General features: G+C 36.3%; 1 protein-coding gene across 9 annotated transcripts in view; it reads right to left on the reverse strand.

Moving 5' to 3' along the window:
* RNF111 (ring finger protein 111) overlaps nucleotides 1-20,143 on the reverse strand; it is a 94,125-nt gene that overhangs the window by 45,242 nt on the left and 28,740 nt on the right. For all 9 annotated transcript variants that reach the window (XM_070796667.1, XM_070796663.1, XM_070796668.1 and 6 more), the window contains exon 2: nucleotides 10,872-11,770. In XM_070796667.1, coding sequence (XP_070652768.1) covers nucleotides 10,872-11,751 — 880 coding nt within the window. In that variant the 5' untranslated portion in view covers nucleotides 11,752-11,770. The remainder of the gene's footprint in view (nucleotides 1-10,871; nucleotides 11,771-20,143) is intronic.

Here is a 20,143-nt window from a genome sequence, read left to right on the forward strand (position 1 = left end):
ACAGAGACTAACTGTAAACAGGCAGGTGGGATCTTTTGAGATTAATGGAAATGTTCTAAAACTGTACTGTGGCAATGGCTGTACAGCTCTAAGTTTACTAAGTCACTGAACTGTATACTCAATATGGATAAATTTTATGATAGGCAAATTATACCTCAATAAAGCTGATAAAAAAATCTATAAAACATTCCCTGCAAGATCAAAATTACATTTCAGTAAATGAAAAGACATTCCATACTCTGGAATAGGAACACTCAAAATCTTAAAGATGTCTGCTGCTGTTAAGTCGCTTCAGTTGTGTCTGACTCTGTGCGACCCCACAGACGGCAGCCCACCAGGCTCAACCGTCCCTGGGATTCTCCAGGCAAGAACACTGGAGTGGGTTGCCATTTCCTTCTCCAATGCATGAACGTGAAAAGTGAAAGTGAAGTTGCTCAGTCATGTCCGACTCTAGCGACCCCATGGATTGCAGTGTACCAGGCTTCTCAGTCCATGAGATTTTCAGGCAAGAGTACTGGAGTGGGGTGCCATTGCCTTCTCCATTAAAGATGTCAGTTCACTCTAATTTAGCCTACAAACACAATTCCAAAAAATATATCATCATGTGTCTCCCCCCTACCACCATCCTCAAATAAAAAGTTGATTATACGTTCACTTGGAGGAAAAAACAGGAGAAAATAATCAGGAAAATATGAAACAGTCTATAATTAAAACTGTGCTTCTAGTGCATGGGCAGACAGACTGACCAATGGAATAGTAGGAAAGTTCCATAAATAGATCCAAGTGCTTAAGGAAATTTAACATATGACAAAGGTGGCATCTCAATTCAACAGGAGAAAGAACATTTTAAACGGTTTGGTTTGGGACAGTTGGATAGTCACGTGAAAAAAAGGATCCATTCTTCACATTGTAAACATCAAATAGATCTGAGCTTTGTAAGGGGGGAAAAAAAGGTAAACAATACAGGGGCCAGAGAGAAATGGGTTAGTTTCTTTATAAACTTGTAGAGGGAAAAACTTTACTAATGATGATCAAAAACACAGGAACAGTAACAGTCAATAAATGTGACTAATCCAAAACAATTTTTGACACTGCAGAGTCAAAAACTAAAGACAAACTGGAGGAAAATGTGTGATACAGAATACATCTCTCTAAAGAAGATTCTACACATGGACATCACCAGATGGTCAAAACTGAAATCAGATTGATTATATTCTTTGCAGCCAAAGATGGAGAAACTCTATACAGTCAGCAAAAACAAGACCAGGAGCTGACTGTGGCTCAGACCATGAACTCCTTATTGCCAAATTCAGACTGAAATTGAAGAAAGTAAGGAAAACCACTAGACCATTAGGTATGACCTAAATCAAATCCCTTATGATTATACAGTGGAAGTGAGAAATAGATTTAAGGGCCTAGATCTGATAGATAGAGTGCCTGATGAACTATGGACTAAGGTTCGTGACACTGTACAGGAGACAGGGATCAAGACCATCCCCATGGAAAAGAAATGCAAAAAAGCAAAATGGCTGTCTGGGGAGGCCTTACAAATAGCTGTGAAAAGAAGAGAAGTGAAAAGCCAAGGAGAAAAGGAAAGATATAAACATCTGAATGCAGAGTTCCAAAGAAGAGCAAAAAGAGATAAGAAAGCCTTCCTCGGCGATCAATGCAAAGAAATAGAGGAAAACAACAGAATGGGAAAGACTAGAGATCTCTTCAAGAAAATCAGAGATACCAAGGGAACATTTCATGCAAAGATGGGCTCAATAAAGGACAGAAATGGTATGGACCTAACAGAAGCAGAAGATATCAAGAAGAGGTGGCAAGAATACACAGAAGAACTGTACAAAAAAGATCTTCACGACCCAGATAATCACGATGGTGTGATCACTCAACTAGAGCCACACATCCTAGAATGTGAAGTCAAGTGGGCCTTAGAAAGCATCACTACGAACAAAGCTAGTGGAGGTGATGGAATTCCAGTTGAGCTATTTCAAATCCTGAAAGATGATGCTGTGAAAGTGCTGTACTCAATATGCCAGCCAATTTGAAAAACTCAGCAGTGGCCACAGGACTGGAAAAGGTCAGTTTTCATTCCAATCCCAAAGAAAGGCAATGCCAAAGAATGCTCAAATTACCACACAATTGCACTCATCTCACACGCTAGTAACGTAATGCTCAAAATTCTCCAAGCCAGGCTTCAGCAGTACGTGAACCATGAACATCCTGATGTTCAAGCTGGTTTTAGAAAAGACAGAGGAACCAGAGATCAAATTGCCAACATATGTCGGATCATGGAAAAAGCAAGAGAGTTCCAGAGAAACAACTATTTCTGCTTTATTGACTATGCCAAAGCCTTTGACTGTGTGGATCACAATAAACTGTGGAAAATTCTGAAAGAGATGGGAATCCCAGACCACCTGATCTGCCTCTTGAGAAATTTGTATGCAGGTCAGGAAGCAACAGTTAGAACTGGACATGGAACAACAGACTGCTTCCAAACAGGAAAAGGAGTACGTAAAGGCTGTATATTGTTACCCTGTTTATTTAACTTATATGCAGAGTACATCATGAGAAACGCTGGACTGGAAGAAACACAAGCTGGAATCAAGATTGCCAGGAGAAATATCAATAACCTCAGATATGCAGATGACACCACCCTTATGGCAGAAAGTGAAGAGGAACTCCAAAGCCTCTTGATGAAAGTGAAAGTGGAGAGTGAAAAAGTTGGCTTAAAGCTCAACATTCAGAAAATGAAGATCATGGCATCCGGTCCCATCACTTCAAGGGAAATAGATGGGGAAACAGTGGAAACAGTGTCAGACTTTATTTTTCTGGGCTCCAAAATCACTGCAGATGGTGATTGCAGCCATGAAATTAAAAGACGCTTACTCCTTGGAAGGAAAGTTATGACCAACCTAGATAGCATGTTCAAAAGCAGAGACATTACTTTGCCAACAAAGGTTCGTCTAGTCAAGGCTATGGTTTTTCCTGTGGTCATGTATGCATGTGAGAATTGGACTATGAAGAAGGCTGAGCGCCGAAGAATTGATGCTTTTGAACTGTGGTGTTGGAGAAGACTCTTGAGAGTCCCTTGGACTGCAAGGAGATCCAACCAGTCCATTCTGAAGGAGATCAGCCCTGGGATTTCTTTGGAAGGAATGATGCTAAAGCTGAAACTCCAGTACTTCGGCCACCTCATGCAAAGAGCTGACTCATTGGAAAAGCCTCTGATGCTGGAAGGGATTGGGGGCAGGAGGAGAAGGGGACGACAGAGGATGAGATGGCTGGATGGCATCATTGATTCGATGGACGTGAGTCTGAGTGAACCCTGGGAGTTGGTGATGGACAGGAAGGCCTGGTGTGCTGCGATTCATGGGGTGGCAGAGAGTCGGACATGACTGAGAGACTGAACTGAACTGAACTGAATATATATATAAAAAACTACTAAAAATGGATGGAATAATGACCAATATTCTGAGAGAAAAACAGGCAAATGAAGTTACTGATCTCAAGAAAAGAAATGCAAATAACTTTTAAATACATGAAAAGACACAGAAACATTACTCATAAAAAATGCAAATTAAAATACACTGATACACTACTTCTTCCCTATCAAATGGACCAAAAAATTAAAATCTGACAACAGATGCTGCTGGAAAGGCTTTGGGAAATAGGCACTTTCATACAACGCTGATGAATCCAAAATGGTTACAATCTTCACAGAGAAATTTGGCCATATTTTTAAAATAACATACTCTTTTGTCTTTGACCCAACAATCCCCTCCTATAATTCTATCCCAAAGATACAATGGCATGAACTATCAAATGACATATACAAAAAGCTATTCATTGCAAGCCGATTCATAATAGCAAAAGTCTGCAAAATGTTCATCAATAGGAGACTGGTTGAACAAATTAGGATATAACTATACAACTACAAGTACTGTGGACCTGTGGAAAAAATAAAAGAGGAATGAAAAAGAATGAACAGAGGAATGTAGGAAAGCCTACATCTCATATCTATTTTTTTATTCCTCTATTATATCTCTATACTCTAACAACTGAATATATTGTTAAGTGAAAAAGAGAGCTATGTTGTGAGGGGAGGATGTGTGTATGTAAACATACATACACATACATATATATATATATTTGCTAATCTTTTTGAAGAGGAAAAATGGAACAAACTAAGACAAAAATAGTGTGAAATGACTATTAGTGAGAAAAAGACAGGAAGAGAGGGCAGAGATGGAAAACTAGACCTCAATGAATGCATCTTATTTAAAAGTTTTGATTTTGTTCAGCCGCTAAGTCGTGTTTGACTCTCTGTGACCCAAGGACTGCAGCATGCCAGGCTTCCCTGACCTTTACTATCTCCCCGAGTTTGCTCAAACTCACGTCCATTGAGTCAGTGATACCATCCAACCATCTCATCCTCTGTCTCCCTCTTCTCCTGTCCTCAATCTTTCCCAGCATCAGGGTCTTTTCCAAAGAGTTGGCTCTTCACATCAGGTAGCTTCAGCACCAGTCCCTTCAATGAATATTCAGGATTGATTTCCTTTAGGATTGACTGGTTTGATCTCCCTGCTGTCCAAGGGACTCTCAAGAGTCTTCTCCAACACCACAATGCAAAAGCATCAATTCTTCAGCACTCAGCCTTCTTTATGGTCCAGTTCTCACATCCATACCCGACTACTGGAAAAACTACAGCTTTTACTATATGGACCTTTTTCAGCTAAGAGATGTCTCTGCTTTTTAATGCCCTGTCTTGGTCTGTCATAGCTTTGCTTCCAAGGAGCAATCGTCTTTTAATTTTGTGGCTGCAGTCACTGTCTGCAGTGATTTTGACTTCAGAACCAGGTATGTGCTTCACAGAATTAAAAAGCAAAACTAAAAATTTTTACAAATCCTTTAAAAGAAAAAAATAAAACCTTGCAGCAACCATGAAACAAATGATCCTAAATGCATATTAAATTGGTGGCATAACCACACAGAAAACCAGCCAAGGGCAACAAAGAAACACACAGAAAAAATTTTGTATTATATTCAACAGAATTATTGTTAGTAATAATTGTAAGTATTTTCATTTAAATTCATATATGAATGTTTACTTGTCTGTGTATTTATAGTTTGTATAGAATAAAAGTTCATATTGTTAAGAATCAAGATTTTCAATGTAAGAGTAAACAGATCAAAAAGTAAAACACAAGCTTACATAAAAACGCTAATCCTAAATATTCAGTGGAAATAGTCACGTGAATTAATTATTTATCTTTCTATAATCTTTACAAACTACATGCATTAAGAAAGATGAAAAGCAATGATAACCCAATAGAAAAATGAGCAGTTTTGTTATTTCTCAATAAAAAGCAACCAGGAGTACTTGGAATGACTAGTTCCGGGTTTGGGACAGGAAATGAATAGGATGAATCTGGACTATCTTGTTAAATCAGAGAGTAAGGATATTAGCAAAGTTTACTTGAGTGGTATCAGAAGGACACAGACCAACTTGAAAATGCTCCCACTGGTCAAAGATGAAACTATTTGAACATCAAAAAGAAGAAGAAGACTACAACACATCAACTATGCCAAAATCTATGATCTCAAAATGGTCCTTGAAAATGAAAAATCTCTTTAAATATTGCTAGAGTTTATTCTGAAAAAATAGTAAATGAAGGTGAAGATTCAAGCATTCGTCTTACCTTTCCTGTATGACCTACATTTCAGAGTAATCGATTAGTTGATGTAGGGAAAATTCTTCCTTTTATGAGAACTCAATTAATAAATGTAACAGAATGACAGACTTAGAAAGTCAGCATTTTAGAACCCTTAATGAAATAATGTATCTAGATAAGATCATCAAAGCTGCTAAAAGTATTTTATGAAATGTTAATGGGAAATTTTATGGTGGAAGGATCAGGATGACACAATCTAAACCCTCTTATCAATTTTAACATGTGATACAACAGAATGTGCACAGCACCACCAAGGAAATGTTGCTAAACTGAACCTGAATCTAATCAAGTTTTTAGATCCACCAGTCTGTAGGAAATATGTAGTATATAAAACAAATTAAATGGTATGATGACAGAAACTGTTCTGACATTCTCCATTAAAAAAAGGAGAGGTAAGAGATGAAATAAGAATAGCAGAATGTTGAAAACTGAAGTTAGATTCTGAATATGTAGGAGTTCATTGTATATTTATATTTTTTTATATTAAAAGTGTGAAAATTCCCATATACAAATTATAAAATAACAAAAACTGTTATTTTTAGAAAAGAAATATTCATGAATTTAGATATAATTCACAGTGTAAGGACTTTACAATTCCAAGGGTTGAGCATCTTTACAAGCTGAGTACACTTGTAAAACCCTTAAGTCAATACAGTATGGAGTATAGTCACAAAATATGAATATATACCTGTTGGATACATTTTTTAAAGCTGTAAATAAAGTGTACAGCTATGAGAAATAAAACAAAACAAAACACCTACGAAAAAGGGATTTTCCAATCATAATATAAGGAAAAAAGGTATATGTAGTTTGGAATAAAATTTCCAGTGACAGCATCACTCATGGAGTCACAAGTGCTATATCTTACACAAAGATGAGAATAATATGATCTTGAAAACTGTCCAACTTAAAATGTGGTTCTAGCAATTACCAAGTCACTGGTACCTAAGGTGCCTGTGTGAGTAATTATTATTATTATTATAATTCCTATTATCAGGAAATGTGGGTACTGACATGCAATATTTCTAAACTGATATTTATTCAACATTTTATATATGCAAATAAATTAGTGATTTAGTTTTAAGACTAAAACTACTACTTTAGATATACTACTACTTTAACTATAGCCCTAAATGTATATATTTCAAGAGATTCAAAACTTTTTTTTTCTCCTCAGTAGGAAAGTGGACTGACATATTCTAGTTCTCTTATTTGGGGACATACATGGTATTTACATTTCCTTCAAGTCTGGAGGAAATATAATCTATAAATATTTAACTTAAATTTAGTAAAATAAGGAGATCCTCAAAAGTACAATTAATTGGGAGAAATCAAAGCCTATAGTATTATATAATAAAAATTTAAATAGCAGTTCAGAGGAGGCACACTGAGTAATAGCTCTCTGAAACTTAGCTGCCACTAGGTTATTTTAAAACATATGAAGTTCTTAGCAAACATTGAGAACAAAACAGGATGTATAAATTCTCTACCCCATTGGCAAAGGGAAATAACTCAATGTCCAGCAACTCAAGTTGTATATCATTTTGGCTTTCTAGGCTTGAATAGAGAGCTCTAATAAATTTAAAAGACAATAATGATAAAGCAAAAGGCAAACAGGGATTACACAGAAATCTGCTGACTACATATGAACTAATTTGTTATACAATATAAAGTACTGACTTAAATAACTCATTCCTGGTAATCTGGCAAAACCCTTTAATTATCTACAACAGTTTTGCCTTAGAGAGTTTGAAGGTTAAACAAAAGACTTAACGTGTAAAACATTCTTTCCATCAGTTCACTACAGTAATAATCAATAAGCGCTGATAAACAGCATTATGAAAAAGTTGTCCCAGTACTCCAGATAATGCCCATCCACATTACAAATCATATTACTAAAGTTCAGTAGATAAATCCGCCCCTAATCATTTACAAACACTAAAACACACTATACCTGGAGTCAAAAAGCCAGCACTAAAAATACATCTAGAAGAAAACCTTACCTCAAAGAATCTAAAGAAGTCAATTTTTTGAGAGCACTAAAAATTTTTGACAATACACCATTCGCTGTTCACCTGAAACTATCATAACACTGTTAATCAGCTATACCCCAATACAAAATAAAAAGTTAGAAAATAAAGATTAATAAAAAAATACAATAAACTGGAAAAAGGAAAAAAAGTTTGACAATACAGCTAAGTCCCATCAATATTTAACTATTCTGTACATAAATTATTCTAAAATGGTTTTCTAAATGCTTCTCTATGATATGAAGATGATAATGACAGAATCCACCTCCAAAGAGTGGGAGGATTAAATGAGAACACATATAAAACACTTAAAACATTACTGTGCATGCATGCTAAGTTGCTTCAATCATGTCCAACTCTGTGATCCTATGGACTACAGTCCACTAGGCTCCACTGTCCATGGGATTCTCCAGGCAAAAATACTGGAGTATGTTGCTATACCCTTCTCCAGGGGATCTTCCTGACCCAGGGATCAAACCCACACCTCTTATATCTCCAATACTGGCCGGGGGGTTCTTTACCACTAGCGCCATCTGAGAAGCCCAGAACATTACCAGCACAGAGTAAATACCCAACAAATACTAGGTATTTTTAAAAATTTTATTTATTTATTTGGACTACACTGGGTCTAAATTCATTGTTACACATGAGCTTTCTCTAGTAGTGGGAAGTAGGGGCTTCTCTTTGTTGTGGTGCACAGGCTCCGCATGGCAGTGGCTTCTCTTGCTGCGGAGCATGGGCTCTGGGCCCTGGGCTTAAGTAGCTGCAGCTTGCAGGCTCAGTAGTTGTGGCTCACGGCTTAGCTGCTCCATGGCATGTGTGATCTTACTGCACCAGGGACTGAACCCGTGTCCCCTGCATTGGCAGGCGGAATCCCAACCATGGGACTACCAGGAAGTCCCCAGTACTAGGTATTTTTACTATCATGATATCCTCCACTGATGGGCCATGAAGAACTTGAGGCAAACTCCTTGGAGGGCATCCTGGCAACAATTGCTACCAAATTTTAAAATGCATATACACTGTGATATACTTTTCAAATTATTCCTTAAGATATGCTTACTTAGACACGTAAAAAATGCATTCAGAATGCTGAATACTGATGAATGTAGCAAATATCAACAAAAATAAGTTGATTAAATAAACTGTGGACCACGTATACAAAGGGAATACTATGCAGCTTTTTTTTTTTTAAAAAAAGAAGTGACTATACATACTGATATCTTTAAAACCCACATTACTTATCTATATTTATATATACTTCCACATTTTCTGAAGGAAGTAAGAAACTGCTAACTGATTACCTTTGGGTAGCAAGGCTGGAACCTAATAAGAGGTAAACTTACTTTTTACTTTATACTTTCTTAGAACTTTTAAAATTTCACACCAAATAAATATTATTATTAAAAACTAATATAAAACAAAATTCTGGTCTAGAAACGAGAAAACATCAGTGTGAGTACTTGGCTTCAACTTTTGGATCTGTCTTTTCAGAGACAAACCATTAAGGGTAATGTTTGAAAATAATGTAATTCTTACAAGAAAGTTTAAAAACCTACATGCTACAATAGTACTAAACAAGATTTTTAAATGAATTAGAGTTTGAATTTATCTTGAATATTTAAGAGTATACGAACTCCTTTCTTCCTAGATAAAGACACTGATCCAGACCTACATTTACTCTATTCTTATGCTTCCTTACAAATACCAGTTCCTTGGAACTTCTGCTTTATATAACCAACCATGCTGTCTCACTAATTTCAAGCAGACACTAGATTATGTTGCTCCTACTTCCCAAACTAGTCTTCACATTCCAATTACCTGAGAAAATGTAAAATGTGACATTTAAGCAAGACAATTCCTATTATCACTTCCCTCTTTCTCAAGAAACTTCAAGGAATGGCTGCTGTAACCTTCTTTCAGGTGATCTCAACGAATTTTTTTAAAAACAAGTATTTGGGTAGGTTTTTTTAAAAAATGAACTAACCATAGCTAAGACTAAAATTAAGAACAAAGTTGCTGATTTCAGTGTTCTGGCAAGGATAGAAAAATAAATGTGGAAGAGGAAAGGGAGTCTCAAAAAAGGAAGGGACCCATATAGATGGAGAGAAGGGGGAGAAATGGTCATCTGAAGAGAAGGCTAGTAGGCTTTGCCCTCAACAGGAAGACACCAGGCAAAGACTGGGAAAGTTCTGCCAGTAAATGGAAACCATGATCTTTGCCCCAGAAAAATCAAGCTCTCTCAAATCCTGTTTTCCTTATACTTTCACAAGAAAGTAATCTTTTACCTCAGTTCAGACTTCACTCTTCAATGCTCACTTCATCAAACTGCCTTAAGTGACTATAAAGTGTAAAAATGGTTTGTAGGTAACATACACTTCAGAGACTATACATAAACTTATTCCAATTAAATGTAACATTTACTGTGGTGAGGGGTGCACTCAAGCTAATGATTAACCCATTTTTAACTGACTAATCACAGGCTTGACTGAGCACTGTCAGGATTAAAAGTTTGTGTTCTAGTATCACAATAAAAGCTACCTCTCAAATGCTTGAAATTATTTTTTGGTTATAAAGAATATGACAAAAGAATAGTAAACAGTAAGAATAGAGTACGTAAGGAAAAATAAGTGTCTTTTTTAGTGACCAGAATTGTCCCTACTGTGGCTGAATGTAAAAGAAATCTGTCACATAGCTATCTAAAAAGGCACTCATTAAAGGTAAACATATTAAAGATGCACTACAGGAAAAAACAAAAAGAAACTGTACAATAAATCAACAATTCATAAAATATAATCTGATACGTATAAAATGCAAATTTTTTCAAAACAACCCTCAGTAAAATCTCTTGCTTCATTTTCATCAGAAAAATAGAAAAATATACAACTTTCTATTTAAAATTTTAGAAAATTTCAACATTTGTATCTCAGAAGAGGGGTCATGGCTAAATAAAGTTGGTTATTCATACAGCTTAAACATAAAAGTTAATAGAGCCTCATATTCCTTTTAAATATAATGAAATCACCAAATGTAGAAGAAAATAAGGACAAACACAATGCAATAGCTTCCATGCTATACTAAATTTAAGGAACAAAATTTTTACCTGAGGCAACAGTTGGATTGTTTTGGTGGTTTTCACTGGTAGAAACAAACAAATCTTCTTCTCCTTCAGTTGATGAGCTGGAAGAGGATTCACTGCTGAGGTCATTCTCACTGGAACTACTAGAACTGGGGAGCAACGCATATTTTCTTCGGGCTAACACTTCTCGTTTTTTCCTCTGCATTAATATCCTCTCTTTTTGTTTCTGTGTCCTCTGGGAGGAATTATTTTTCACAAATCTCTTTCTGCATGGAAGTCTCCTTAATGAACTGCTATGAAAACAGGGTCTTTTCATTAACAATCCTGAAACGGATTCTGTCTCAGTCCGAGGCCACTTATGGGACCGTGAACTATGAGTTCTACTTTTAGCACTCAAAATTGCCTGGGAATGTCTTACAGAGACTTCTTTATCCTCATCCGAAGTCACAGTATCAGAATCTCCAAAATGTAGACTAGATGAAGGAGAAGAAAGACAATCACTAAAAGAGGAATCATTATCTTCATCACTTGGTGTTTCTAAGTGTTGTCTCAATCCTAATATTCCCTGGTTCTCTTTAGCACAATTTTGCATGTATGAAGGGCCAGCCTGCTGGCTTTTGCGTTTCTTCCTCACAACAACACTTTTTTCTTGCTCTTGTTGGTTACCATTCATGTCCTTCTCTTGTTTTTGAGAATCATCACACAAATGAGAGAATTCATTCCCCACTTTACTATTAATCATCTCAACTCCAGCAGGAAAACTTTTGGCTGCCCCGATGGGCTCTGGATGCAAGAGGATCCCTTTCAGACTCTCCTGTGTCTTTGGTGCATCAGAAGGAATCTCACTCTTCATATCCACTTTTAAGGTATACAGCTTGTTATATTCAGGAGTCCATTGAGACATGGGAAACTTTAAGGAAGGCCTAGAAGACACAACATGATATTTAAAAGATTGTCAATGTGTTTTATTATAATATTTAAAGAGTTCTCATATTCCACTGAGAATATTCCTGTGCGTGTGTGCTAAGTCACTTCAATCATGTCTGACTCTCCGACTCTTTGTGATTCCATGGACCGTAGCTCATAAGGCTCCTCTGTCCATGGGATTCTCCAGGCAAAGATACTGAAGTAGGTTGCCATGCCCTCCTCCAGGGGATCTTTCCAACCTAGGGATCGAACCCACGTCTCTCAAATCTCCTGCATTGGCAGGCAGGTTCTCTATCACAAGCGTCAATTGGGAAGCACAAATATTCCTGTAATAGGGCAGAAATGCCTTTTTCTCATCAGGATATAAAATGGCTATAACAAGTCGTTTTTCTCTGATAACTCTTACAGATCCAATTTTTAGAATGGCATTGAAACATGTGAAATGTCATGTATGAAACGAGATGCCAGTCCAGGTTCAATGCACGATGCTGGATGCTTGGGGCTGGTGCACTGGGACGACCCAGAGGGATGGTATAGGGAGGGAGGAGGGAGGAGGGTTCAGGATGGGGAACACATGTATACCTGTGGTGGATTCATTTTGATATTTGGCAAAACTAATACAATTATGTATGGTTTAAAAATAAAATAAAATTAATTAAAAAAAAAGAAAAAAAGAAACAGAGTAAAGATCATAGAACATAGAACATAAGTCTACTTCAAATCTTGTATTAATCAAAAAGCTGATCTTATTGTATCTTCCTAACATCAGCAGCATAATGTATTTGGTCAAAATCAAACAACTTCTCCAAAACCTATTATAGTAAAAACAGATAAAAAGATCAGAATTCAAAAGACTTTGATTAGTCAATAATGTTTTTCTTTTGGTATCACATTTTAAAGTGATAATTATATCAAATACTTTCTGTACATCTTGATGGTTACTGTGATAGATGGATTACTATAAATAATGAATATGAATATAGCTTCTCTTTCATGGTTCTTTCCTTCACACTACTCTAGTCTCTTAATGAGACTCAACTCACCAACAGACAGTAGGCACAACTACTACATTTCATGAAGTTTTAGATAGATACATACAGAAAGAAAAAAGCCAAGACTGAGTTGCTTCAGATCACTCAGTTAAAGCAACACAGGAGAACATAAAAATCAAACTCTATAGCCAATCTAAAAACCTAAATCACTGTATCTCTAAAATTATGAGCTGCACATCTGGGAAGCCCTAACAAGAGAACCTGAAATTAAAACATCTACACCAAAGCAGTGTATATACAAGAACAGTGATAATGTAAGGTATTAAATATCATGACTCGGAATAAATTCTTGGGATGGGAGATGTGAAGGAGGTTCAAGAGGGAGGGGACACATGCATACCTATGGTTGATTCATGTTGATTATAGCAGAAACCAACACAATATTGTCAAACAATTATCCTTCAATTGAAAATAAATAAATTTTTAAAAACAGAAATACACTCATTTAAAAGGTAGTTAATAAGACAAATGAAGACCTTTACTAGTGCTAAAAATGATTTAAACATTGTTAACAATTTTAACAAGATTTTATTGAAGTATAACAAAAATACATGTATTCTAAGTTTACAGCCAATGAATTCTCACACATTTATGTAACTAGCTCCAAGATCAAGAAAGATAAGATAACTAGCATTCCAGAAATCCCCTTCCAGTCACTGCACCCACCAAGAGTTTTAACCATTATCCTAACTTCTAACACCACAGATGATTTTTGTACTTAACACCCACTTTGTAAACTACTTCCAGAAAAAAGAGGAAAACAAGATAGATATTTAGTTGCAAGATTTTCTCCACAATTGACAGTTACAGGAATAAACAACATCATAGGTATATGTTTTTGTTTGTAACTTCTTAATTATGGCATACAAATGCACATACCACATGCTGCACCATAACTTCTCTCCCTTACTCCCTTCCCACCTTGAATTGGGCAGACAAAATTCACCAAAAATCAGAGCAGAGTTAACAAAGAGTTAAAATTGAAACAACCCATTTCTATACGAAGCTATCAAAATCTCTATCTTCTTCAAGGGCAGGTAGTGTTGTATCCAAGATCAATCATCAAGCCCTGTCTGGACTTCAGCAGGATCAGCAGTAAAGGAGGAACAAAAGATGGGTTTACATATGTGTAGAGCAATGAGCAAACTGTAAGAGGCAGCCAGTCGCACAAGGATCACCATAATTAAATGCAAGAAAAACAAGTCACAGTAAGGCACAGGTATATGTGATTCAAGATTCAAGCAGGTCCCACTAGGAGAGCTACAAAAAAAAAAAAACTACAGATAATAACAAATGTTGACAAGGAAGTAAAGAAACTGGAACTCTCACACATTGCTGGTGGGAATGTAAAATGGTACATATACTTTGGAAAAGTAGTCTGGCAGTTTCTCAAAAGATTAAACACAGAGTTATCATATGATCCAGCACTTCCACTCCAAGGCATAACCTAAGAGAAATGAAAATATATATCCACACAAAACTTTATACACAAATATTAACAGTACCATTATAGCCACTCACAAGAGCCAAAAAGTGTTAACAAATGTCCATCAACTGATGAATAAGTAAGTCCACAAAATTGATTAACACTCAATCATCAAAAGAAATAAAGTACTGATTCACTTTACAACATTATACGGACCTCAAAAACACTATGCTAAAAAAAGGTCATAGAAGACCACTTATTTAAAGACTCCTTGATGACTGTTCAACTCAGTGAATATTCTAAAAACCACTGAGTTCAGTACACTTAAAGTGAGATGTGTATGGTATGTGAATTATATCTCAATAAAGCTGTTGTCAAAAAGTAAAGCCATAATTAAGAAGGCATCAGATCGTTACGACCACCCTCTGGGTCTTGGTAAAGCAGATCCTGAGAGGCAATAAAAATCTGCCAAAGAACAAGATAAATTCTGAGAAGAGGAATCCATAAGAGAATTTACAAAGAAATGATTCACAGCATAATTTACTAAATTCAATTTCTTTTCCATTAGTTTATGCCCCGAGGCCAAAAAAACGAACTCTTTGTTAACTCTGCTCTGATTTTTGGTTAATTTTGTCTGCCCAATTCCAGGTGGGAAGGGAGTAAGGGAGAGAAGTATGGAGTAATGGAGAGAAGTTATGGTGCAGCATGTGGTATGTGCATTTGTATGCCAGTAACTGTTCTCTCCACTGTCACGCAGTCCTTAGATGCAATATTAACATCCCATATTATGTTCTTGAGTACAAATGTATGCTCTACTTTGAACTAAGAAAAAGAAGGGGAGCAAGGTCGTGAAAAGAAATAAATATCAATTCTATATTTTTTAACTAAAAAAGCAACAAAATTGACACAAAGGATCAATAAAGAATGCTCTGAACTACTTGCCATTTAATAAGATTACCATCTAGTATTTTATTTCTGTGAAAATCATTGGTTGATCTAATTTATAAAGGTAATTTTGTACTAGATATATCTAGTTCCTTGGCCCTATTGTGAATGGTTTGATATTATACAGTGTTTCAATACTGAAACCATAATACTAGTTCTTCTTTGTACTGGTTTGATTCAATCACTTTACTGCTATTCATAACAGCAGCATAACAATTACGCCTGATATTAGTTTGGGATACAGAATGAGTAGTAAATCCTGCATGAAAGAAGATAACAGCTAAAAAGGCTAACTTTCAAAACTAAAAATTAGGGTTAGGATTTACATTATAAATTAGGGTTTTTTACATTTACATTATAAATCACATTATAAATTAAGTTTATATATTTTACATTATAAATTAAGTTTATGTGATGGTGTAAGTTTAATAATGGGGGTAAAAATCCACTAACTTTATCAATACAACTTTCAGGAACTGTTACTTCAATACAGTGATAAAGTTTAGAAAGAGTCATCATTTTTGGTATGAAACTTCACTACCAATGATAAATATACTTTTTTATGATTAACACAATATTTTAAATTTTTAAATAAAAATAATTTTACAGAACTCTAAAGGAACAAGATTTTAAAAGGAATAAATAAGATAATTTTGAATTTTCTATTAAAGTTTTAGAAGTTTTCAGAAAATGAACTAGAAACAAGTTTGCCCTTTATTTTCTTTCATATGTGAAAGCGAAAGTCGCTCAGTCGTGTCCAACTCTTTGTGACCCCATGGACTTTACAGTCTGTGGAATTCACCAGGCCAGAATATTGGAGTGGGTAGCCTTTCCCTTCTCCAGGGGATCTTCCCAACCCAGGTCTCCCGCAGTGCAGGCAGATTCTTTACAAGCTGAGCCACAAGGGAAACCCAAGAATACTGGAGTGGGTAGCCTAACCCTTCTCCGACCCAGAAATTGAACTGAGGCCTCCTGCATTGCAGGATTCTTTACCCACTGAGCTATCAGGGAAGCCCAGAAGCCCCTTTCATATAATTAAATGGGAAAAAAAAGAAAGAAGATATAGGATAATGAAGATACAGGACAATGGAGTTTAGAACTGTCAGACTCTGAAACAAGTCTGCTCAAGATCACTATCTCCCCTGAAATGGTAAAGAGGAAGCAGGAAGCACAGAGAGCACCAAGTTTACATTTAGAGTTCACATGGTCTGACTATCTCATCTAAGGCTTACTCTGTGAATGCAAAAGTCTTGTGCCCCACCCTCCTAGTACAAACTTGACCTCAAATGACTTAGGGTAGAGAACTAGTCAACTAACCAAACCACCAAGAGGAACATTTCAACACAAAGATATTTTATATCTCCAAAATATTCTAGGAAGCTAGAGGAAATAAAGGCATTACAATAATAACAAAAAAAGTTATAGCGAATTTAAGAACTTCGGGAAAATATTAAGGAAAAAGATATACTCAAAGGATACTGAGATCAAATTGAGGAACCAGAGATCAAATTGTCAACATGCACTGGATCACAGAAAAAGCAAGAGAATTCCAGAAAAACATCTACTTCTGCTTCACTGACTATGCTAAAGCCTTTGACTGTGTGGATCACAACAAACTGGAATATTCTTAAAGAGATGGGAATACCAGACCACCTTACCTGCCTCCTGAGAAACCTGTATGCAGGTCAAAAAGCAACAGTTAGAACCAGACATGGAACAACAGAGTATGCCAAAGCTGTATGTCAAGGCTGTATATTGTCACCCCACTTATTTATCTTATTAGAAGAGTGAAAGAAGTGAAAGTGAAGTTGCTCAGTCATGTCCAACTCTTTGGGACCCCATGGACTGTGGCCTACCAGGCTCCTCCGTTCATGGGATTTTCCAGGCAAGAGTACTGGAGTGGGTTGCCATTTCCTTCTCCAGGGGATCTTCCCTGACCCAGGGATCAAACCCGGGTCTCCCGCATTTGCAGGTAGATGCTTTACCCTCTAAGCCGCCAGGGAAGTCAGAGTACATCATGTGAAATGCTGGGCTGGATGAAGTTCATGCTGGAAGCAAGACTGCTGGAAGAAACATCAATAACCTCAGATATGCAGATGATACCACTCTAATGGCAAAAAGCAAAGAGGAACTAAAGAGCCTCTTGATGAAGGTGAAAAGAGGAGAATCAAAAAGCTGGCTTAAAACTCAACATTCAAAAAACGAAGATCATGGCATCTGGTCCCATCACTTCATGGGCAAATAGATGGGGAAACAATAGAAACAGTTAGACTTTATTTTCTTGGGCTCCAAAATCACTGCAGATGGTGACGACAGCCATGAAATTAAAAGACGCTTGCTCCTTGGAAGAAAAGCTATGACAAACCTAGACAGTGTATTAAAAAGCAGAGACATTACTTAGCTAATAAAGGTCCATATAGTGAAAACTATGGTTTTTCTAGTAGTCATGTACGGATGTGAGAGTCGGACCATAAAGAAGGCTGAAGTAAAAGTCGCTGTCATGTTTGACTCTATGAGACCCTCTGTATAGTCCATGGAATTCTCCAGGCCAGAGTACTGGTGTGGGTAGATGTTTCCTTCTCCAGGGGATGTTCCCAATCCAGGGACTGAACCCAGGTCTTCTGCACTGCAGGCAGATTCTTCACCAGCTGAGTCATCAGGGAAGCCCAAAGGAAGAAGGTTGAGTGACAAAGAATTGACGCTTTCAAATTGTGATGCTGGAGAAGACTCTTCAGAGTCCCTTGGACAGCAAGGAGATCAAACCAGTCAATCCTAGAGGAAATCAACCCTGAATATTCACTGGAAGGGCTGATGCTGAAGCTCCAATACTTTGGCCACTTGATGCAAAGAGCCAATTCATTAAAAAAGACCCTAATCCTGGGAAAGACTGAAGGCAGCAAGAGAAGGAGATGACAAAGGATGAGATGGTTGGATGACATCACTGACTCAATGGGTATGTGTCTGAGCAAACTGCGGGAGATAGTGAAGGACAGGGAAGCATGGCGTGCTGCGATCCATGGTGTTACAAAGAGTAGGAAGCAACTTAGCAACTGAATAATAAAAGATACTGAGTGAAAGGGAAGCTTGTAATCCACATTTAAGTGGGGTCACTGACAAAAAGGAGTAGTCAACCTAAGTTAAGTGTTTTCATTTGTGTACTAAAAAGACCTGGATTCAAGTCTCTGGTTGTGACTAGCTGTGTAACCTAAGTAAACTACACTGTTTCTCGTCTATAAAATTGGGACAATAATAGTATTGACCTTGTAAAAGTACTTTAAGGGTTAAATGAGAGTACCTACCACAGTCCCTGGCATAATGGCTGTTATTCCTGTTTCAGAGCAGCAGTTATACACATAAGGTACACAATGTTTAAGGTCTCCCCTTATAACTAAAAATAAATGAAATCCTCAGAGTCAAAGGAAGGCATAAAATCATCTGTTCCTACAGAACCTTAAAGTATAGAAATAAAGGACAAAGATTTTTTGGCATAAAACCTATGAACGCTAAAAATCCTATGATACTGTATGGCAGAAACCAGCACAATACTGTAAAGCAATTTTCCTCCAATTAAAAAATAAATTTAAGAAAACAATATTCGAAACTCTCCTTTACTATGCAGGATTAGCTGAGGAGCAAGATGCTTCAGCTCCCTAATTTATCTAATACAAGACATACTACTTTTGGAAAAAGAAAAATGCCTTTCAAACAATAGGTTTCTATTACTCAGTGAACTTAATGATTTTCTTGTTTGTCTTGTTTAAAGTACTCTAAAATCCCTAAATATTAGTCATCAAAGAAAAAATCTGCTAGGACCTATTTAGGTCTCCTATCAGTACAAACCGGGTGGAGTTCAATATATTGTAGAGAGTCTACTGCTGTAGTCATGATTGTGTTATTATCATGGCCAGTAGCAAAATGAAGGGTGGATCTATCCTGCCAAGTCTGAAGAGTATCTGGCAGTCAGTTTCAACTGGTTAGGAAGGCAGTATTGCAAATTATAGAGTACAATGCACAAATGTCTAACATGGCTGGCTTGGACTCTGGAGTTCATATTACAACATGTAATGTGAGATATAAAGATATTGCTAATTACCTATTATATAAAATATATTCTATCAAGAAAAAAATGAAAGCATCAACAAAAAAAAGGTCTATATGCAATAAACTATAGAAATGTACAACACACTCCTCGTAAGTGGAGAGATACCACATTTCTGAATACGCAAACACTCCAAATTGGCTCTGTTACAAGTTAGAAGATAAATTTTTAAAATTTTATCTTAAGATTAATTCAAATTCATACTGTCTACATTCAGTTTCTCATCATTTTGCTCACTGGAAATTTCAAATAACATTTAATTAAAAATAACAGCAACTGTATGGCTATGTGTGTAACTGAGGAGGGTAGAAGTGAAAGGGTAAATCTGAACTCAAATTTTTTTTTCCTTTTTTAAAATCAAGCAATAATTTTACAACAAAGACAAAATTATGGTATGTCCTGTTATCACTTATATGTAGAACCTAAAAAATAAAACAATGAGTGAATATAATAAAATAGAAATAAGACTCTCAGATACAGAGAACAAAGTAATGATTACCTGCGGGGAGAGGGAAGGAGGGAGAGCAAGACAGGCATAGGGGATTAAAAGGTACAAACTACTCTGTATAAAATAAATAAACTACAAGGATATACTGTACAGCACAGGGAAATACAGCCATTATTTTAAAGTTATTTTATAATAACTTTAAATGCAGTATGATCTATAAAAATACTGAACCACTATGTTGTACACCTGAGACCAAAATATTATCAATAAACTACACATCAATTAAAAATTAAGGGCATAAGCATAAAATAATCTACTATGCAGCCTTTGAAAATGAAAAAGCCTCTGTACAATAGTTTTTTTTTTTCATTTAAAATAAGTTTATTCTGGTGAAATTTA

Source organism: Bos indicus, chromosome 10 (assembly GCF_029378745.1).
Source record: "Bos indicus isolate NIAB-ARS_2022 breed Sahiwal x Tharparkar chromosome 10, NIAB-ARS_B.indTharparkar_mat_pri_1.0, whole genome shotgun sequence".
NCBI classification, from domain to species: domain Eukaryota; kingdom Metazoa; phylum Chordata; class Mammalia; order Artiodactyla; family Bovidae; genus Bos; species Bos indicus.